The 23,658-nt window shown below is 40.8% G+C and overlaps 1 protein-coding gene across 2 annotated transcripts in view; it reads left to right on the forward strand.

The window, feature by feature from the left end:
- cib2 (calcium and integrin binding family member 2) overlaps nt 1-2,997 on the forward strand; it is a 22,028-nt gene extending 19,031 nt beyond the window's left edge. The window contains exon 6 of one of the 2 annotated variants that reach the window (XM_012966762.2): nt 257-2,997. In XM_012966762.2, the coding sequence (XP_012822216.1) occupies nt 257-278 (22 nt within the window). In that variant the 3' untranslated portion in view covers nt 279-2,997. 2 annotated transcript variants of the gene reach the window in all.
- Nucleotides 2,998-23,658: the final 20,661 nt, after the last annotated feature.

Genomic DNA, 23,658 nt, shown 5'->3' on the forward strand with positions numbered 1-23,658 from the left:
GAGTGGGCCCATGGTCTAAGGTTTTCTGGTGGGCCCCTAGCATCCCAGTCCAATACTGGCTATGCCAGTTAGGTTCTGACTGGGGAATCTGCTGTCAAAGAAAAGATTTATGTCTTGAAAGATCGTGCTAGGAACTTATCTCAGTATAGCATAGGACAAGGTTGAGCAGTGTAAACTTATTATTATTAACTGCCCTAATGACCTGCAGTTCTGTTTAATGATATAACACTAAAAATGTTCTCTTCTTCTATTGCAGTACTTTTCATATACGAATATGAAGATTTAGCAATTGGAAGGTTTTGCTGGTTCATAACTGCTGAATCTCAGGCATCTCCAGGCCCTGGCCTCTCTTACTGTGCAAATACATAAACAAAAGAGCTCCATCTGCTGAGATGAAGCTGACCTTGCATCAGGAATCTTTTTCCGAAATTTGAGGATGCGTTTTCTTGCTGTCTTTTTTATTCCTTCAATTTTTATTAATTATATTGATGCAAAAAAAGAAGAACAGAAGATCTAGAATTTGAACAGAAGGGGATTATAGGCCTTATTTGCTGAATGGATAAAGAAGTGGAAAATAGGAAATGACAATATGAACACATCTAAGTGCAGTCTTGCTGCAGAAGAAAACATGCAGCCGTGTGACATCACATTTAATGCAATCTTCATTTAACAGGATTCCTTTTTTTCCTGGTAAGTATAATTAGCACCAGTGATTTGGAACAAGTATTTTTTCCAAAGGGCTTTTTCTTGACGAAGTATAGCATGTCCTGCAAGAATTCAGATTTAAAATCCATTTTAGGAAAGCACAGGAAGCCATATTTTGTCAATTGAGATTAATGTTCTCTCTCTATATATATATATGTACCTATACCACAAAAAACATGAGAATATGTGGTGCTTTGTGCTATCTTCTCTTTTCTATAATACTTCGGAGCCCTTGTCTTTCATCACTGACAATTTTACAGACAAGCTGGAACGTATGAAAACATTAAGAAATAGGTATGCAAATGACTTGATAGCTGTTATGAACTCCAACTCCACTCCAATATTTTAGTGGCTTTTGAGCACAGTGTGTGCATTTTTCAGCAAGGCAATACAAATCTGTTCACAGTTTAATGGAATTAAGTGGAAGTTTAATATGTACAAGAAAGGTTATAAGGGCTAGAATGGGCGACAGAAGCTCACTCCAAACTAGGGGCACAATGAGGATAAAAAGCACTGGAACGTGATACATAAGTGGACTTTTTAATGACTGTGCTTTTGTAGCTTTGTAGCTTCTCACATAAAAACTACTATGGTGCCTTTCATATCAAAGCTGCATTTATGTATATCTCCACTAGAACTTCCCTTTGATCCATTGGTCCATTTATGGAGCAATTAAAGAGGAAAAAAAATGCTGTTATCACACTTTTCTACAATGTTTCATTAAGTTCTTAAGTTCTAACCAATGTGACAGAAGGTAGAGGGTTTCCAGAGTATTTCTGTGGCAGCTGTCACAGTGTGTATTTTATTTGAAATGTTTTTCATTTGAAACAGGGGTGGGCCATGCCCTAGGCAACCTGGTCGGCCACCTCGCCCCTGCACCTCCCCTCCTTGTGCTTGTGCTGTGCCCCCACCTTGTAATGACAACCAGTGGGGGCAAGAGAAGGAAGAGCGTCTAGGGGTAGGCAGGAGAGGTTTCTGCCTGGCGCCCCCCAATCACAGCGCCCTAGGCAGGTGCCTCTTCTGCCTACCGCTAGTTCCAGCCCTGATTTGAAAATTATTCTGTGACTTGCTGCAGTCCCATGTAGCATCCACCTGTTCATTACCTGCTATCCTCTTTGCTTAGTATTGCATCCAGTAGTAAAACTTGTGCATTGGTTGGAAAGGAAAATTAAATACAACATCACTATTGGATATATAACTGCCTTAAAGTAATATTTACAAGGGGCTTCTGCAGAGGGAATACAGATGGTGTCAATCCAGGGAAGAAAGAACTGCTGCCTAGCAGTGACCTCCTTGTGTGGTATTATCTTTTGTCCCCTTGTGAAATGAGATTGATAAAAAAGCCTTGATTTTTTTTTGGAAAAAAAGCTTTGCTTCCCCCCAAAATTTTTTATTTTGATACAGTGCAATTAAATGATCATGGACAGAAATGTTCTGTCACCACACCACAATAATGTTGGATTTCTTCATTGAGTGGTCCTCAAGGCTGACAGTAGCATACATTGCTAAACGTACACAAAAGAAAATATGTTTTGATGCAACTTCTAATTTTAATTTAGGAAATGTAATTGAATATAAAAATCTCTTCCTACAAGGACACCAAAGACAAATTAAAAGCAAGAAAAATACATGTATATTCTGTGTGATTCCCCCCTTTCTTCTGTAGAAATGTCTTTAAAATGATGTATAGGTTAATAAAAAAAAATATTTTTAATATATTGCATAATGCTGTGCTGTACAGCTTTACATGTAGTGGGCTACTTATTTCCCATATCTTGTGCTCGAATATAATAAAAATATATAATATACAGAATTCTGTTAAACCCTTGAGAAGACTGGGGAGCCATAAAAATCACTTGGCCACTGGGCTGCCAGTAGGACAGCCTTTGCATGAGCATTTCTTAGCTGAGGTCCTCCCATTACAGCTACTTGGGCTGTAGGCAGTGTATTTCTCATAGTTAGGGTCGATTGTGGTGATTTGACCAATGCTGTTTTTTGACATATTCCACTGTTGCTAAGCACAGCATGTAACGTTTCTGCCAGCATTTGTATATATAAAGGGGCCCACCAGCTGTCACTTAAGAGAAGCAGGAGTTACCCACCAGTATTGGTGTTCAAAGGCTTTTTGGAGACCTGGGCTTTCTGCAGTGGCACCTCCACTTGACTTTGGGTATTCACACTAGAACCAGTAGTAGAACAAATCCAGGGCAACATTTTGGGCCCAATCTGGGCCCTTTATAAGGCTTGATATGTGTATATGGGCTAAATAAACACCCCTTTTTAACTTTGCAATTTTTTGGTGTGCTACTGGATGTGTTTTACTGTTTTATTGACCATTCTGCAGGAGAGTGATCTTCTGGAAAAGCACCCAACACTTCCACAAGTGCACAAGCTCAAGGGTTGAGCTCTCCCCCACTGTTTAAGTAGAACCAGTAGTAGGCTGACAACTGCAAGAAACCAAATGGTACAGACAGAGGTTGTCAGGAACTGCAAGCAACAAATTAAAGGGATCAGGTAGAGATGTACTGAAAGTCCAGAGCAAGAGGCAACCCCATATGCCATAGCCATATAGAGACATAGGGAAATAGCGTGCTATAAAGGGATGTTAGACTGAATAACAAAACAGAATGTTTCTGAGTAAATGTAAAGTAACCCTTGAAGAATACCTGTTCAGAGTTTATATTTTTAGTTGAAGAAATGCCTTAATTAATCTGTCAGGTGCTGCAGAAATACACATTTTACCCCTTCCAGCACAAGCAGTGTTATATTTTTCAAATGTTTTATGAGCATAGTCTTCCAGTCTTCGTAACTGAGCACAGTCTTACCCTGGTGAAAGCACCTCTCTATTGTAAGTATAATCCCACTGAAAAATGTTTTTTTTAGTACTGTATGACAGTGTGGATTAATTTTATATCAACTTATTCTTATGTATTTATTTGTATTCAAATTACCAACTAGAGAAGCAATTTTACATTCCCATTGCTTATACAAAAGTGGTAATGGAAAATCAAAAATGTGCTTTGAATGACAAATGACTGTTTGAGAGTTAACTTATTTGCCTTACAGAAAATGATTTACGCTTATATGCATGCCTGTTCATTCCTTCCGACACAGACAATTCACTATACATAGCTGCACTAAACTTTCTGCTGCCCCTACTCCATCATTTTTAGTTTATAGAAAAAACAAACACCTAATGAGAGGCCATAGAGATTTTGACAAAGCCTAAAAAGTACATGTCCCATGAGTGAGTTAATTTAAAGGGAGATGTTTGGAGGAAGAATTAATGTTTCTTTCTTAGTCGTTGTAATATTCGACAAATCTCTTTTTAAGGAATGTTTTAAACAAAATCATTATAACTGTGAATATGTGAGATAAAAATTAATGCTAAATGTAGTAGCTTATCTAGAAATGTATTTACATATAAAACCCATAATACAGATAGAGTTCTTATTTCTTTTGATATAACACAACTTGGAACAACATCTCAGCAATTATTTCAAGGCAAAAAATTATGATAAAATTAGGGATGTTTCTGGGGCAGCTGCTACCCTTCAGATATTGCCTACGCTCGCCTCATTTGGGACAAGGGGAGCCATGTAACTATTTTGCTTCTTTCACTTGGTTGAAGCAGAGGAGAGGAGTGGTCGGGTGCAGGGGGCATTTGCTTTGGGTTCCCCCAACCCTAGGCCCAGCACAGTTTGGAGCTTCATTTTTAGTGAAAACAAATGCAGTTTTGCCTTCTGCGCCAAAAGAGACAAATTTACAGTTATCATAAGGGGAAAGCAGCTCTTAAATTAGAGAGGCATCTAATTGCTGCCTCTGACAAATTACTACCAGAGGCAGCAATGTTACTAATTTAATTTGAAAGCCTAAATACAGTTTGCGCCATCTATATGTAAAATGGTCAATGCCAACATAGAAGTGGGGTGTCTCATATTTGAGTGTTGCTCCTTGTTAATAAAGTAAGCTGAACATAGACAACACCTTTCTTCTTCATATAAACACGCGGAGTCCTGACACCACACACATTAATCTCAGGTTCATTGTATGTTTTATTTCTTCTTGTCTGCAAAAAAGAATCTTTTCTGTTTTTCATTCTGCAAAATAAAGAGTAAGGAATGTATAAGAAATCTTGTTTTACCAATACATTGAATATGATATTATACTGTAAACTTTCTCATAGTTGATTTCAGCTTTATATATATATATATATATGCATATATATATGTATAAACCCTTCAATTTGGCTATTGTGATTGCTTAGAGGTTCCCAATATTTTTTACCTGAGAACCACATTCAAATGTATAGAGTTAGGGAGCAATACAAGCATAAAAAACATTTCTGGATTTCTGGGGGTACCAAATTTGATTGGAATTGTAATTTGGTAGCCCTTATGTTGACTGACAGCCTAAAGGAGGCAGTACACATGGTTTTTATGCAACCAAAACTTATGCAACCTCTAAGCCAAGGAATTAAAAAAAAAACACCTATACTGTACATAGCAACATATACAGTAGGTTGGGGATCACTGGCTTAGAAGATGGTGTTCATATATACAAAAACTAATTTGGGGGAAGTTGAAAGCATGGTCTATTACAAAGGGACTGTACTATAAATTTCTGGATATAATTATGTTTATGTTAATTTATATACCTCAGGTTTTCAGGTTTTTTGTGAATGGTTTACTATAAGGTAACAATAACCGAATAAACGCATCAACAGAAGAAATAAACCAAAAACTTAGTAGTAGAATATGTTTGACGTTACAGCATTTTTACAAATTTGACTTTTTAGAAAACTTTAGTAAATTTGTCCTCTAGGGTCAAAAAAATACCTGAGCCTGATACTGAGAAGGAAATCATGCATTTCAACTGCCATTGAGCTGACATTAAGTCCACTCTAGTGCCTATTTCTAGTACAACTACTGCTTGCCCACCCATAATGACTCATTTGGGGCTCATTTATAAACACGGTGCAGATTTGCACCTAGGCAGTAACCCAGGGCAACCAATCAGTGATTAGTTTTTTTTCAGCCACCTGAAAGCAATCATCTTATTGCTTTTCTGATGATACAGGCCAGCCAAATGCTTATAGATGATCCCTTTCCTTTCAGGATTAGGAGATAATGTGTACATGTAATGGCATAGACCCAACCCTGAGACACATAAAACATTGCTTAGCTCATCTTACAGTAAGTTTATCTTACAGTGCCTGGCAGTGAACTACAATGTACAGTAGGTAAGGATGGGAAGGCCTTAGGGCCTGTTACCTGGACTTACCTTCTGTGCTGCAGTCTGCTTTTTTACAGCCAGTTTTGAAACGCCTCTCTCAACCACCTCATACACATTACCCTGTGATGATGTGGGTATGCGTGCTTTCTCATAAGGATTTTCAGTGACCGTGTCTTTGAGTGTTCGACTTGACCCTTGATCACAGCTGGAAGTTTTGCAATTCTCTGAGAAACTGGAGATCTCGTCATGCCTCCTATTTTGGGTTTTGAGTCCAGTTAAAGGAAGCTGTTCATATGTGTTCTCAAGGTCAGGTTTATAACCTGTGCAATATGAATATATGCTTTCTACCCTTTCAGGTAGCATCGGGCCACCCATAATTTCCCTGTTAAGCATTTGAATCCTGTCACTGCACTGAATGGATGATGCAAAGTTCAGCTCCACCACTTCATATTCCCCATTTAAGGACTTGGTATCTAATGTCATTTTTACTGTTTCTTGACTGGTAGATGTTGAATGAGAGAAACTCTGAAGATGTCCCAGTGCAGTAGGAACATGCTTGCTTAATTTAACCTCAGAATATATAACTTCTGGTACCCCAGTTTTCCCCATTTTTTTTTGGTTAACATGTGTCTCTTTGACTAATGAACGAAAGGCAGCTCCTTTGGAAATCTGGGAATATATGTTTTCACTGGCTTCTTTGTGCTGTTGCACAGTTGCATCTGCAGTTCCACTAGACATGCAAAACCCAGCGTTGCTTAAGCGTCTAATGACTTCTTGATCCCCAACATCTTGCTGCAAATTATCAGCCAAAGAGATGTTTCTTTCTGGCAAAGGCGGCGCTGTGTCCTACAGAAGAATGTTAACCTTCAAATTACTTGTACTGTTATATATATTTATGTGCAATAATGCTTGGCTGCTTGTGAAAGAGGACTGTTTGTTGCCTTTAAAGTGATACTGATACAAAAAATGACTTTTTAAAATATGAATCTACATAAAAAGTTGCCTATAGGTCATGCTGATCATTTTTCACTGACAGGGCTGCTTTTGTATGTAATTGTTACTTGAAATTCCTAAACCTGACTGTTTTGCCAGCCTGACTGTCCCTTTTCAACGTATCAGTTACAGCTTCTAATTCTAATGAACCACTGCTGCACAAATATGGCAGCCCCCTCATAGAGGAACATGGGGGATCAGACAGGTGATGTCAAAGCATCGGACAAATACTTTTATGGCAAAATTATAAACAGCATGCAAAGACATTTTTATGATAGATATAAAAAAGGTTTCATTTTTGGTGTCAGTATCTCTTTAAAACTTTTATAGATGTATGAAATGAAATGTTTTAACTTTTTTAGCCGTTAATAAACATTTATCTAGGTAAGAGACATGAAAACTCATATAGGTTCTGGAAATATAAGGGGTGGCAAAACTGCAGAAGGAGCAGGGGCAAGGTGCCTGGAGAGCAATACACAATGTGCTTTTTATTGTACTTTGCACCTTGTGTCCAATTTATAAATTATCTCTCAGGTCTATAGTGTTAGAAGTCTTATTATCAGTGACGGCTACATGATACTCCACATCCAAACTGCCTTAGCCTTATCACTTGCCACTAGTGTGGCAGTTTGGCACTACACATTGATCTTGGCCTTGCTAAGGGGTCAACATCTTGGGGAAAGACATAATGACAGTAACATACCTCTATACAAGCCATAGTTATTTTTTCTTGATTGCTTCTTGTCCTACTCCTGGATTGCGACACTGAAGACAGGGCATCATCCTGATTTGAGTTAATCTGTCCCTTTTTATTCTGTCCCTTTTTATGCTGGGACCCTGGCTCAATTTCATCATACTTGTTAAAATCTGAAAACTGTAAAGGAAACAGTGTTAACTGCTAGACTTCTATTTTGCTTACTTTCTTAATAGACGTTGAGCTTTTTTTCTGCCTTTCTGAAGAAATTATTTGGTAGAAAATAATTATTTTTTTCTACTGATTCCCTGCACATATTGCGTTCACTCTATTCTCTGTTATGTCCAGCAATATAATTACTGGAGTAAGAAGGCACAACCAAAGAGAGTGGGGATATTTGAACATAAGAGTGAAAGCTGTCAATAAAGCAAATTATTTTATAAACTTATTTTTGTTACTTTCAGTATTTGCTACTTTCAGTGTTATATCTTCCATTTGTTAGTAGAGACATTGGGAGATATGGAAACTGGAGGACAACACACTATGAAAAAAATGAATAGGAGGGCATGGCATGCAACATATTAATCCTGTAAAAAAATAAGATGATCCAGAATTTACAATATATGAGATACATGTAAAATATTATACCTTGATGTAAGACTTTGTTAGTTTCTCTCCATATGGATAGATGGGTGAAGTTTGGTAATGATTTATAAGTGCAGACAGACTGTCATGTGACTTTGAGTCACCTGATACCACCAATTCTCCATTCAACAATTGATTAATGATAAAATGACGGCACCTTTCTTTACCTCTGCAATAATAATGTGGTAAAAAAGAAACTATGAAACAAGGACTGGAAAACAGAGCAAACATAAAATATCTCCTTAAAGGACAAGGAAAGTCAAAATCTATTAAGCACACTATTAAATAGTACTACTATTGCTGTGTAAAAACGCTATATTCCTGGCTTGCCTAATGAAAGATTTACAGAGATACACTAACTACAAACTACATACCGGTACTTGTTTTAGTGAACAGCGCCGCCATCTTTAACAATGGATGCCCACTCCCTTTCCCTCACCATCTCCACTGCGCATGCTCACAACTCCGGCTCACACACCATCTCCCAGCCCCCCCCCCCGCGCTCTGCTCACCACACCAAACCACCCCCCCGTGCGATCCCCGCTCCGCTCTGCACTCACCGCACAACTGCGCCCACAAGTGACAACCCCCCCCCCCTTTGGTTTTGCTCACAACTCCGGCACCCCCTGTGCGATCCCCGCTCCCCTCTGCACTCACCGCACAACTTCGCCCACAAGTGACAGCCCCCCCCTTTGGTTTTGCTCACAACTCCGGCACCCCCCCGCGATCCCCGCTCCCCTCTGCATGCACCGCACAACTTCGCCCACAAGTGACAGCCCCCCCTTTGGTTTTGCTCACAACTCCGGCACCCCCCCCCCGCGTGATCCCCGCTCCCCTCTGCATGCACCGCACAACTTCGCCCACAAGTGACAGCCCCCCCTTTGGTTTTGCTCACAACTCCGGCACCCCCCCTGTGATCCCCAATCCCCTCTGCATTCACCGCAGAACTGCGCCCAAGTGACAGCGCCCCCCACCCCCCACCGCTCCTGCCGGCTGTGTCCTATACTGCATCGCCATGGCAACTGGACGCTAGGGGGAGCGCTCCTCATGTGTGCGCATGTGCTAACTGAAGATCTGGTCACAAGGTCTATGCAGGAGCGTTGCATTATGGGAATCTTCTATACACAGCTCAGCGTTTTTTCTTTCTGTTTGGCTTCTGATCTTCTGAACAGGTGAAATATGGGGAGACTTAAGGGCACTATTGCGACAACTGAAGGTATGCCTGCATTTTAAGATTAACTCTTTACTAGCCTTTCCTTCTCCTTTAAGGATGATTAAGTCATATGTGACCAAAACAGGATGGGGAGCAGCCTATTTGTTAGGACCCCAATTAATGAATGCTGAAAGTAGAAAAATGTGTTAGGATTACAGTATTATCCTGTGATCTGTAAATAGTAATAGGATGGTACTGTACTTATGCTCTGATCCATTTGATTGCTAGTATATAACCAAAGTTTTCATGGACCAACACATTTTATTTTCACATAGTTATGTATAGAGCGCATATCATTCTTGGACAGCATCCCACTGCTGCTTATCTACAACAACCAGTAGAGGCCTGTTTGGGTCCAACCCTAGACCCATACCTGCCTGGTAGCCTACATGTTTTATTGCTTGTATGAACAACCCACACCTGCAGCTTATTTATTTTATCCAACTTTCCACCAGACAATGAAGAAGTGATGCCACTGGAGAACATGAACAAGGGATCAGCAGCTAGATGAAGGGTAATAAACCTACACTCTAGGCAGAAAATGTACAGATTTCGTATACCATGACCTACATTGAAACCCAGGGGGCGGCCCTTAGTACTTAAAATGTCAATTTTCTATTTAGGATTACCCAATGGCACATACTACTATTTTTTTTTTTAAATGGTTTATTTAAATGAAGCAGGGTTTTACACATGAACTGTTTTAAGAGATCTACATTATTTGGTAACATAGTTTTCCTTTAAGGAGCTCTCTGCCATCCTCATACAGTACACAGAATAAATCAACCTAAGGAATATTTTTTCTTTTATTTAATTCACTACCTATATTTAAAAAATTAAGAAATGCCTCTTAACTTTTTGCTTTATTGTACCTTTTCCAATCTACTCCAACTCCCAGCTCTTGCATTATTTCAGAGTTCCAGCTGGGTGTTGACATTCTAATTCTGTTAGGTTAATGTAAGTGTTCCCCATGTGACAGATAATGTAATTCTGTGGGCCATTAGAAAGGCATATTAAAATTGTGTTAACACCATATTGAAGAAAGGAGATATCTATAGAGGGGTCAGTGAGAACGTCTTAGTGCAAATATCATTAAACTGAAACATGAAATCTAATAGGTTTATATTGGGAGCACTTAGCACAATGCACACTACTGCAGTCCTAGTCCAAGTGACCTTGACAATGCACCAGTAAGAGTTACAAAGTTAACAGCTCAATTGTCTGAATTTAACTGAATCTATAGATACCCTGAATTTATAGAGATACACTATGGTATGGATTTATCCTAGCTCAGGAGAGGAGAAGGTACTGTATTACTGTTACAGAGAAAAAACAAATTAATCAAACATTTGTTTGTTTAAAAGGGGTTATATATTGAAGCTCTCTGGATAACAGGTTTCTGGTTTTAAAAAATATAATACCTTTGACTTTTTAGCTTTACCGTAAAACTTCTTACTTAGACTAATGCCACACAGGGCTGATTATTGGCCTGTGGAAAAACAAAGGCCAAGAATTAGCCCCTCCGCTGGCATCAGCTTCCTACATTGCCTGCATCTGGAACTGGCGCACCTGGGCCGACACAATGCAAACATAATACAAGAGACTGTCATCACAGGGAAAAGCAAGTTCCTTTGGGGTTCTACTGGGCAAAGAGAAAAACAGTTTCAAGGGGCAGCCAGGCAATGATGAAAATTATTTGGGATCTTCTTTTATTCTAGTAGTTCCCCTTAGCTGTCTGCAAGTTTCTCATAGTACCACAGAACACACAACACTGACTAAAATAAAAGCAGTTTATCTTTTACTGAAGAATTGTGTCCATAATAGCAATCCCTTCTATCCAGTATATACTTTCATTAAAAATGTCATATTGAATGCTTTGCTAAACTCTAAATTTATATAATAATGAAAATACATTATTACTGTAAACCTGTGTATTTTATTTGCCCCCTAAAGCCTACCAAAATTCTAGGGTGGGAGACAATTGGCCTATAGAAAGAGTTAACACTGTAATAATGAAAAGCAAAAAGGTATGATTTATTTGTTTTCATGATAAGCACACTGTTTGCAATCTGTAAGTACTGATAAAGGAACAATTCAATATAAATATGGAATATATTGTTTTTAGAGACTAATCAGCTTTATGTTTATTTTTTGCCTTTGAAAATCTCTCCATAGTGTTATCACTGAAAATTAAGACTTGCATGACCAGCATTGTTTCTACCAGGTATATCACAACAACCAACAATACAGTTGGAATAAACTTACTTGTAAGACAACACGTAGCCAAATGTTCTTTGACTTAATCTGATGAGGAAACGTCCTGTCTCCTGGCCTTTTAGAAGTTCTTCTGTTTCCCTTGTAAAATACAGAAGGAAAGTTTAACCCATAAACATTGCTACTCTAGGGAACATGAAGATATATGTGCAAGCAGGAATGGGGATTTTGACTGGAGGTTTACCCCCAGGTGCATTATGCACAAAGCATTTTTTCACATAAAATGAAAAAGAAATCCAAAGCGAAGTGAGCAACACAGTACTGTACTGCAAAATGATTGGCAAAGTTCCAGAATAGCAATGCTGTTGTAGACATTGCTATTCTCGCATCAATTCTGTGTTACATTACTTTTTTATGTTGGTTTTAAATGATTTAACTTGACTGGAAGTTAACTAAACTGCTATAGATTGTAAATTCTATGGTATCAGCTATCAGAGAAAGGGGTAAACTGTTGTCTGGTTACAAGAATTACTAACTAATGACAGACTGAACTATGAGTGGGAAAAGATCTGGACTAACAGATAACTAATGCAAAGATAATAATAGAAGGCAATCATTCTGCTTTCTGGTTGCTTAGGTAACTTTCACATGCAACCAGACAGGTTAAGGACAAAAAGAACAAAAATATAAAAAGTAAGGGCCAATTAAAAAATTGCTTACATTTCTACTGTCTATAAGATACAACATGTTAAATTTAACTCAAACTTTATTCCTTGCATAAAGTCAGTGAAAAAAACAATATTTGTGCACAAAGGTACCCATGCCTACCTATCTACATATCCTGCATCTCAGTTCAGTCCTTATGGGCCCTCTGTACCTTGGCATCACAGAAATATACAATATTTATTCTAGTACTGTGACAACTTTGAATCTCTCCTAGGATTGCTTTTCACGTACTAGAAATTCTGTAAGTACACACCAAAATACCCTTATTTTGGTGAAATGAACAAATTGCCAAATGGAATTACATCAAGAGAGGGCAATTCAGTCTGTTGTTTGCCACCATATAAAGGCCAATAACCTATCGAGTGGAGGTAATGAATCAGTTGGGTTTTTACCCAAAATCTATTTTTGCACAGTGAAAGAACATGTCATTTTATGCAACTTTCCAATATAATTTAGTTCTAAATTTGTATGTGTTTTTTATGTGTGTTTTTATGTGTATGTTATTTTTATGTGTAATTGCTGTTAAAAGCTGTATCTGGCTGGCTGTTTATACTCTCTGTACGCCTGGCTCTGGCAATGTTGCAAGTCAGCTGACTAAAGTTATATAAAATAGGGAGACCAGAGAACAAACTCATTAACGTATATTTGAAAGATGCACACAATTACATTCATTTTTTATTTTTTTCAAACTGTTTTTCGAATGAAAATGAAAACCCAGTTAAATTACAAAATTAAAACAAAGGTACTACTCACCTTCTTTCATGATCTTGTTTAACTAGTATTAGGGTCATGGGTAAGTACACCAGAATTACCAAGTCTCTTATTAACCACTCAAAAGGCTGAAAAGGAATATTTTGACCTACCTGCTTGAAATGAGACCATGAAACCACTCAGGTAGACAATCATCTTTACCTTGTTCTTCCAACATATACTTTGGTGTAGAAAGCATCATTCCTTTCCTTTCTATCTATAGACATGCCCTGGTATATATAACCCAGCTATCTATTACCTATATATTATCTACCTATGTAATATCTATATTTTGCCTAGCTATGTATTGCAATCATCTGTATCTTGCTCTTCCAACATACACTTTGGTGTAGAAGGCATCATCCTTTTCCTTTCACCTGTCCTGCTATATATCATCTAACTATGTATAACTTCTGCTCTGTCTGTCTGCTAGTTGTTTGCATTGATTATATAAAGGGAAGGTACATAATTTGTTTATTTTCCCATTGCTTCCTTAACAAAGAAACCACTGAATGCAGTCATTGTTAGAAAATGAATAAAGGGAGAACAAGCCTCACTTATTGCACTTAAACCTAAGTGTAATTATTTTTGGTCTATCATAGAATTATTATTTACAAAAAAAAAAAGAAACAGCAAAACCTAACATAACGTTGGATTCTTTCTTGTATTATAATAAAATATAACAGGGTTTGTTCGTCTGTTTCATTACTACTGCCAATAACATCTGTTACTAATTTTGCTAATTTCCCTTATGACAGCAAATGTGTGTACTAAAGAATCAATTGGCACTTGACAGATATCACACAGGCCTATATAATTAATATATAAATCACTAAATTATCCTGCATTGGTATGGGTTAGGACATGTTTTAGGAGGGTTAATATATACTGCCACAAGTTTCACGAAAGGAAGGGCCATGCAAATTGATTAAGGAAGAAATATATATATATATATATATATATATATAAAGCCCACTTTATTCATTTGCAGGAAGGAAAATAAGGAAGATGGGTCACATATAGACAGTGTTAAACTGGGCCCTAGTGGGCCCCAGCAGCCCAGACCTGGACCCACCAGGGCGCTCCTGCAATCCGCCAGTCTCCCTCCCCCGATGCGCCGCAGCTGAGTTTCATTTAGGCGCTCTCGGGGGAGGGGGTCGGAGGGTGTTGGAGGCTCCTGGGGGGGGGGGGTGAGTGTGACAGGGGCCATGGGGAGTGCAGGGGCCCCTTAGACAGAAGCCCCAGTGGGCCCTGCACCCCCCAAGGAACTTGCATCAAAATGCGCTCTTTGCACTTCTGTATATTTACACTTGGCACTGCGTAGTTGCACCTATTAACGCAGAGAAACCCTGGAACTACTGTCACCTCTGGACCAGGCGGTAGCTCTAGGGTTCCTTAAACATTGCAGAGTGTCACTCTTGCATCCTATATTTAAAAAGGGAGTAAGATCTCAGCCTGGCAATTATAGGCCTGTAAGATTGACATCCGTGGTGGGCAAGTTATTTGAAGGCTTGTTAAGGGATCACATACAAAATTATGTAGTGGAGAATGGCGTTATGAGCAGTAATCAGCATGGCTTTATGAAGGACAGGTCATATCAGACCAATTTAATAGCTTTTTATGATGAGGTAAGTAAGAAGCTGGACAGTGGGGATGCAGTAGATATAATCTATTTGAATTTTGCCAAAGCATTTCATACCATTCCCCACAAACGACTGCTTTCTAAACTAAGGTCTTGTCATGATACAGGCCTGTAAGGGTTAATCAAGCAGGCCAAGGTATCACAAAAATCTTCCCCCATGGGACAGATTCAGATGTATAACAGGCCTCTGGTCACTAGGGTCTGGAACCAGCCATGTGTAAAGGCCTCACATCCTGGAATGCCCAAACTCTAATCCCTGGCTGATAAGGGCCATGCCATGTGGGGGAGTGAAAGCCCACATGGGGTAAATTAGAGTTCACATCAAAACCCATCATAGGTGATGTGGAGGTCACACCATAACCCAACCTCACGAACATTTATTGTCCCAGAACCCATACTATTTATACTAGAGGTACCAAAACCTGAGTATATGTTTCATTTACGATTGCCTTTCTTACGGGTCCAAACATCGCTGGATTTGGGTTCTCGGTTTGGCAGATAGGAGTATCTGGGCAGGGGCAGGTCACACAGTAGTGGGGTTTAGTCTGTATGGGACCGGTGGGATCATTTAGAATTGATGAATCTAATTTCATCTTTCTATTATGTTCCCACAAGGAGTTATGGTCATCTTCATCATAGGTCCAGTCCCATACACTCAGGGGGTCATAAAACTCACACTGTGTCCTGCTAATGGTGACACCCCTTGCATTCCTGAGGGAGGGGGGAGTGTCCAGTTACCTGATCCCCTGCAAGCTGGGATAAATAGTCAGCTCTTCTGACTATACGCTGATATACTTGGAGGACCAATTTCTATTGGAAGTTTATCCTGTGGTTTCCCCTTGCCTCCAGGACTAGAAGGACTTTGCTTGGTACAGTATAGGACTTCTATGTTTTTCCCTTTTATTTTAAACTGTTTGTACTTATTTTATCGTATGTCCTTTTTTGTAACATCCTGTTTTAACTTGCACTGTTATACTTTTTATAATATTAAATATAAAATTTAATAAGTTTGTCCTTGATGCTCTAAAACGTACCTACCCTCCGAGTGTGTAACTGAGTTGTGTGCCTTAGCCCTCTGTATGCTGATTAACCCTGTGACTGCTGGTAAGGAGAGTGTGTGTCAGTCCCTTACATTAACCCTTTCCCTACCAGTGTGCTTGGCATCTCTCATCGCCAGTGTAAGAAGTATGAGAGTGGTGGCAGCAAGTTGTGTTTGAGTTTAAGAGCGTTGGTTGGTCTTTGGGGTGCTGTGCCGCTAGTCTGACCGGGGTGTCAGGTGTGTGAGACTGAGCAGGGGACCCTCTAGACAACCACGCCTAAAGTCACGTGCGTCTGAAGTGCCGTAATCGTGACAGGTCTATTGGTCTTAGTGAAGTCGTTTGCACATGGATAGAAAACTGGCTACAGGATCGGGTACAGAGGGTGGTTGTTAATGGTACATTCTCAATTCTAGTCAATTCTATCCAGGATGTGGCATCCTTGCAGCAGGATCTTGACTAACTGGCAGCTAATTGGCAGATGAGATTTAATGTGGATAAATGTATGGTCATGCACCTGGGATGTAAAAATATGCAAGCCCCGTATACCCTTAATGGGACTGCACTAGGCAAATCTATAATGGAGAAGGACCTTGGAGTCCTTGTAGATAATAAACTTGGCTGTAGCAAGCAATGCCAGGCAGCAGCTGCAAGGACAAACAAGGTTTTGAGCTGTATTAAAAGGGGTATAGATTCACGGGAGGAGGGGGTTATTCTTCCCCTTTACAGAGCGCTGGTAAGGCCCCATCTAGAATGTGCTGTTTAGTTTTGGTTTCCAGTGCTCAAACAGGACATTATTGAATTAGAGAGGGTCCAGAGAAGGGCAACTAAGCTGGTAAAGGGTATGGAAAGTCTCAGTTATGAAGAAAGACTGGCCAAGTCGGGTCTGTTTACACTGGAGAAGAGGCACTTAAGAGGTGACATGATAACTATGTACTGTATATATAAGGGGATCATATAATAACCTCTCTAATGCCTTATTTACCAGTAGGTCCTTCCAACGGACACGAGGGCACCCACACGTTTAGAAGAAGGGAGGTTCCTTTAAATATTCGAAAAGGATTTTTTACTGAGAGAGCTGTGAAGTTGTGGAATTCCCTCCCCGAATATGTTGTGCTGGCTGATATATTATATAGCTTTAAGGGCTCTGGCACACGGGGAGATTAGTCGCTCGCGACAAATCTCCCTTGTCATGGGCACCTAATCTCCCCGAACTACCATCCCACCGGCGAACATGTAAGTCGCCGGTGGGATGGCACACGCTGCGCAGGCGATTTCGGCAAATCGCCGAAGTTGCCTCGTGAGGCATTTTCGGCGATTTGCCGCAATCGCGCCACCGCGTGTGCCATCCCACCGGTGACTTACATGTTCGCCGGTGGGATGGCAATTGATGGCAACTCGGGGGGATTAGTCGTTCGCGAACAGGGAGATTTGTTGTGGGTGACTAATCTCCCCGTATGCCAGAGCCCTTAGAAGGGGCTGGATGGCTTCTTAGCAAGTGAGGGAATACAGAGTTATGGGAGATAGCTCTTAGATCCAGGGACTGGTCCGATTACCATCTTGGAGTCAGGAAGGAATTTTTTTCTCCTCTGCGGCAAATTTGAGAGGCTTCAGATGGGTTTTTTTTGCCTTCCTCTGGATCAACTAGAAGTTAGACATTATGGTTGAACGTGATGGACGTACGTCTTTTTTCAACCTAACTTACTATGTTACTATGTAAATGGTGCCAACCGGTCTTGGAGAATTTCAGTGCATTTGCGCCCAATTGTACAATTGTACATTTTGAGCTCTCTCTGCAGCAAATTGCTTCTGAAAAGGCTTATATCATTGCTCTGTTGAATGGGAAAGCTCTAGCATAGACCTCAACCTTGTTAGAGAGAGATGATCCCCAACCTTTTTTTCTTGTGAGCCACATTCAGATGAAAAAAGTGTTGGTGAGCCACACAAGCATGAAAAAAGTTCTTTGTGGGTGCCAAATAGGGACTGTGATTGGCTATCTGGTAGCTCCATGTGGACTGCAAGCCTGCAGGAGGCTCTGCTTAGACTAAAACTGTGTCTGTGTGCTTCCAAAACTTGCTTTCAAGCCAGAAATTTAAAAATGGGCACCTATTTGAGGCCACTGGGAGCAACATCAAAGAGGGTGGTGAGCAACATGATGGCCTGGTAGCAAGAGATGTTTAAATGCAGACCTGAAGGATGTGCTTACTCTAAGGTTTCTTTAAGTACATTATCTCTTCATCGAGCTTTGTGTCGGATCCTGCTATTGTCTCTGCTGTCCTGGACTGGCCTACCCCTGTAAGATTAAAGAATTTTACTCATGCTGTAGCTCCTACCCCAGCCCTCAACCTTAGGAAGGATGCCTTTCAGCATGCCAATTTACACCTTTGTGCCTGCTTTTCTTACAAACGTTCGCCTGCTGAAAAGAATTTTGATTTTAGTAACTGAGAATTGTTGGGTGTAAAACTGGCTCTGCAGGAATGATGTCATGTTCTAGAGGAGTCTGTCAAACCTGGGCCCATACAGTACATATATATGCAAAGCTTATTGGTGCTACTATCATTTAGATTACATCATAGTTTCCATGTTTAAGACACATCTATGTTTTATAAAAAATGTTTCCTTTTACATCACTTGCAAAGTTTATGGAAATAAGGATATTTGCAAGTCAAATACGGTCACAGATATAGAACATTACGGTTTAATTGGCTAACATTATTTTAGTGCTTCTGGGAACAGCTTAAGCTAAAGGTAACTAAAGATAACTAATATTCTGCCTTACATACTTGACCTGGCTATGTGCTCATTTAGGAGCCAAAGACCACTGTGACTGGCCAGATTTATAGGCCCAAGTGTACTGTGATCACTGACCTTAAGTAAATTATAAATTATAATAATAATTGTGTCACAATCAGTCTGCATTCTAAATGTTGAAGGCAATTGGCAGTTGTGCTCCTGTCAAGAGAAAGGCACTGTATATGTCCATGATTTTCCTATATTTTTTAGCTTGTGTTTTTAAATTTCAAATTGAATCAGCCTCCTGGTATTAGCTCCAAAAATAAAAATTAAATTAAAGGTTTAAATGACAGAAGCTTTACAAAACACAGTCACAAACAAATAGAAAACACAGACATTCCCTAACTCTTTCACTTATAGAACCAATTAATTGTTACTTTGGCACCAATACCCTTATTCATAGGAACTAGCAATTGTAAATCAACACTCAGAAATATTTCAAGAATAACTTTTACAACCATATATTGGCTGGAGTCTATTGGTATTTTTACTGCCGAGTAAAATAATCAGTAAACATTGTTTAACCATGAGAAACCTCTACTGCACATTATACTAGATCTGGCACTGTATCTGTGAATTCCAACAGCTGATGCAGGTCAACTGTATTCACTGTCCAATCAGAGGAGCTCAAGAGAAAAAGCAGGTGACTGGGGACTTGCCAGTGGGAGTCTTCAGTTAGGGAGTGTTTCTGAGATAAGATAAAGGAGTTATTTCTCTTTCAATCCAAGTGGCTGGTGAGCAGTCTTTAATTAGATCACAGTACCTCCCGTGACAGAAAGTTATGGCCAAGCGGTGGGATCATTTTCCATGCAGAGACTGTTTCCAGAACGGCATACAATGGAACATGAATTGTCTGAACTTCATCTCCCCATTCTCAAGGGTCTGTATAAGAATCAGGGAATCAAAACTACTGGACTAACTAAAGCACAGATGGCAGCTTATTGCCCAACACACAAAGGCTACTTAGCCAGGGCTGACAGATATGGCAAGTTCTCAGCCTGAAAACTATAGGCCTGTTAGTCTGACATCTGTAGTAGCAAAGCTTTTGCAAGGGTAATAAGGGATAGGGTACTTAAATACATTGCAAATCACAATACTATAAGTTTATGCCAGCATGGTTTTAATGCGTAAGAGATCTTGCCAGAATAATTTAGTCGACTTTTATGAGGAGGTGAGCAAGAACCTCAATGCTGGAATGGCAATGGATGTCATCTACTTAGACTTTGCTAAAGCGTTTGATACAGTACCTCACAGGTTAATGATAAAATTGGCCTAGAACATAATATTTGTAATTGGATTTAGAACTGGCTGGGGTCAGTCCTTGGTCCTTTGCTTTTTTTTTTTTAACAAATATCTTTATTGAACAACAAGATAATCAAGTACAACATTGGCATAGGGTGTGCATTGGTAACAATGGAAAAGATCCAAGAGAAGTCCAAGACCTAGGAGTCCTACAACAAGTATGGGCTATGGAGGGTTTGGGGGGGGGGTTATTATCTATGGAGGTTCCCGTAGGGGAAAGGGGACTGGGGTACCGAGGCAGTCTGTCCAGTGACGCCAAATTTGCATATAGGTGAGCAGTTTCCCTCTTTTGTCCAGTATAGTCCGCTCTAAAGCAGCAGTATCATCCATGGCTTTTTTCCACTCTTGCGATTTAGGGGGTGTCTGGTCCTTCCAGTGCAAGGTGAGTATTCTCCTGGCATGGAACATGGCTTTTAATATAAACAATTTTGTATGATTGTCCAGAGTATCGTTTAGGTCTACTGTTAATAAGCAGTTTCTAGCAGTACCCTCTGCCCAGCCCGGGATTGCAGCGGTAAGCCACCCAGTTATCTCACCCCAATACTTTTTTAGGCTTGGGCAACTCCATAGGGTGTGTACTAGTGTAGCGGTCTCGGAGCCACATCTTGGGCACAGAGGTGAGGACAGAACTTTCATAGCATACAATCTTTGTACTGTATAGTATGCTCTATGGATAAGATACAGTTGTAGCAGGCTGTGTCTATTAGCAAATGAGACCAGTTTTGGGGTGGAGAGTATCCATTCCCACTGAACATCAAAGATTGCCCCCAACTCTCCCTCCCAAGCATCGCGTGCTCGCACTTCGGGGTCTACATGCTGTGGTTTATACAGTTGTTTGTACAAGCTCGAGATTTTGCCCTTGTGGGCTGGTAGTAATAAAGTGTCTATTATTGAAGACTTGGCTACCGAAATATTGGAGCGGGCAGATTGGGAGGTAAGGGCCCTTGCCAGTTTGTGGTACGTTAACCATTGCGTGGAGGGGAGATGCCTGGTATCGCATAGCTGTTGCAGGGATATGACTTGGTTGTCAACCCAGACATCCCCAATTGTGGTGAGACCAAGGGTGTACCAGACTTTGGGAGGATTATGCGGTACCAGTTGTGGGAAGTCAGGGTTGTGCCAGAGGGGAGTCTGAGGTGGATATTGGGTTAGTTTAGTTAACTTGTGGCCAGCCTGGAGAATTTTATTCTGGAGTACCAGTATGGATGAGGCGTGTCTAGGTAATTTTTTGGACAGTAACAAGGGCCAGGGTATTCCTTGGGCACCGGTGACCTGAGCCCACAGCTGATATAGTGGGGGGGATATGTCCGAGTGGACCATTGGGGAAATATGTGTTAATTGGGCTGCAACATAGTAGATATAGATATCTGGAAGTGCGAGTCCCCCCCCGTCCCTTGGCCTCATAAGAGTAGTTAAGCGTAGCCGGGGTCTGGATGTGCCCCAGATGAATTTGCTGAGTAATGAGTTCAGTTGGGCAAATACCTTTTTGGGGATGTAAATTGGGGAGTGCCATAGCGCATACAGGACTTTTGGTAGCAGAAACATTTTGATCAGTTGGATTCTCCCAGCTGGTCCCACTGGCAAGGTCGCCCAGGCTTTAAATTTATTTTGTGCCCACTGAAAGAGACTCTCTATATTAAGGTTATGATATTGTGATATCGGTAGCGCAATCTGTATACCCAGGTAGGTGAATTTATTAGAAACTTGCAGTGGGCATGTATCAAGGGGTTCATTAGGTTGTTGTTTATCCACCAGAAAGAGTACTGATTTGGCCATGCTGGTTTGTAGCCCTGAGATCCTGCCAAACTTCTGCGTGAGGTCAGTCAGTGCAGTCAGGGAGGGGCCTCTATCCCCGAGATAGACTAAAGTGTCGTCCGCGTATAGCTGCACTTTTTCATTAAAGCCAGGGTATTCGAATCCTGTGATCTGGGGGTGCGCCCGCACTGCCTGGGCAAAGGGTTCTATGGCTATGGCAAAAAGGAGGGGAGATAGCGGGCACCCCTGTCTTGTGCCCCTGGATAGTGCAAAAGCTGGGGTGGTAAGGGAATTGATGCGGATACTGGCCACGGGGTATTTATAGAGAAGCTGTACCATTTGTATGTATTTTTTACCAAATCCAAATTGGGTAAGTACTTGCCAGAGATAAGGCCACTCTACTGTATCGAATGCCTTTGTAATGTCAAGGGCTGCTATAGCTTTAGCCCCCTGGCCAGCAGAGGCATGTGCTAGGTTTAGATACAGCCGTCTGGTATTTAGGGCCGCAGTTTTTGCGGGAATAAATCCTATCTGATCTGGGTGTATTATTTTAGTGATTACCCTGCTCAGCCTACGGGCCAGTACTTTGGCAAAAATTTTCACATCTGCTGTGAGGAGGGAGATTGGCCTAAACGACTCGCACAGATGTGGATCTTTGCCCTGTTTAGGGAGGAGAACGATTGCTGCTTCGTAAAGAGATTCAGGGAATTGGCCAAGTTGTACAGCTTCTTTAAAGAGCTTAAGCAGCATTGGGGTTAGTAATTTAGAGTGCCTCTTGTATATTTCTATAGGGAGACCGTCAGCCCCTGCAGCTTTACCTAAGGGGAAGGCATTCACCGCTTCTTGTATTTCCACTGCTGTGAGCTCAGAGTCTAAGTGATTACTATATTCTCGGGGCAGCGTAGGGAGAGCTAGTGAAGCTAGAAAATAATTAATTTCTGGTTCAGTGGCTGTAAGTTTGGTCTTGTACAGGTCCGTATAGAATGTGACCAACATTTCTTGGACCACTTGAGGATCGGTGTGTAGTCTACCTAGGGAGTCTCTCAATGCGGGGACTGGAGGAGGAGTAGTGTGGGCTTTGGCCAGGTGTGCTAGCATTCTGCCCGCCCTCTCACCCTGCTCATATATATTTGTTTTGGTAAAGTAAAGCTTATTTAGTGCTTTTAATTTAGTGGCTTGGGCATAGTTATTTTGTGCTTCGTTAAGTAGTTTTAAGTTATCTGGAGAGGGGGAGGCAGCTGCGGCTGCATCTAAGTGAGAAACTTGTGACTCAAGTGCCTGTATCGCTTTTTGAGCCTGTTTCTTGTATACCGTTATTTCGGCGGATATTGAATTTCTTATATAGATTTTCAGAGAGTCCCAAAAGGGAAGTATATTGTCAACTGATTGGTTTAAAACTGTAAAGTCGTTTATAGCGTCATCTATTGCTTTGGAGTTGTCCAGGATGTTTAACCATACTGGATTTATGGAGGGACGTGGGCTCTTAATTTTGTGTGGGAGCTCTAATTTAAGCTGAAGTGGGGCATGGTCCGATATGCCTCGCGGGAGGTAAGCGGTGTCTGTTACATATGGGATCGCGGCTGTATTGATAAAGGCCATGTCTATTCTGGATAAGGCTGAGCGGGCAGCGGTAAAGCATGAATACTGGGGCACTCCAGGGTGCGTTTCTCTCCATGGGTCTATTAGTGCCAGGGAGGTCATTAGCCTAGAGAGCTGGGTGCTCTTAGGGGGGGCTCTAAGGGGATGTTTGCCCAACCTATCTAGTTCTGGGAGTAGTACTTCGTTGAAGTCGCCTGCTACCAGCACCAGTGCTCTCGGGTATATAGCTAGGTAATCGGCTAGAGTGTACAAAACCTCTCCCTCGAATGGAGGGGGGATGTAAATATTGACTAAAAGCATTTCACATGAATAGAAATAGCAATGGAGAAAAATAAATCTGCCCTTTGGGTCAGTC

This window comes from Xenopus tropicalis, chromosome 3, assembly GCF_000004195.4.
Source record: "Xenopus tropicalis strain Nigerian chromosome 3, UCB_Xtro_10.0, whole genome shotgun sequence".
Classification (NCBI taxonomy): domain Eukaryota; kingdom Metazoa; phylum Chordata; class Amphibia; order Anura; family Pipidae; genus Xenopus; species Xenopus tropicalis.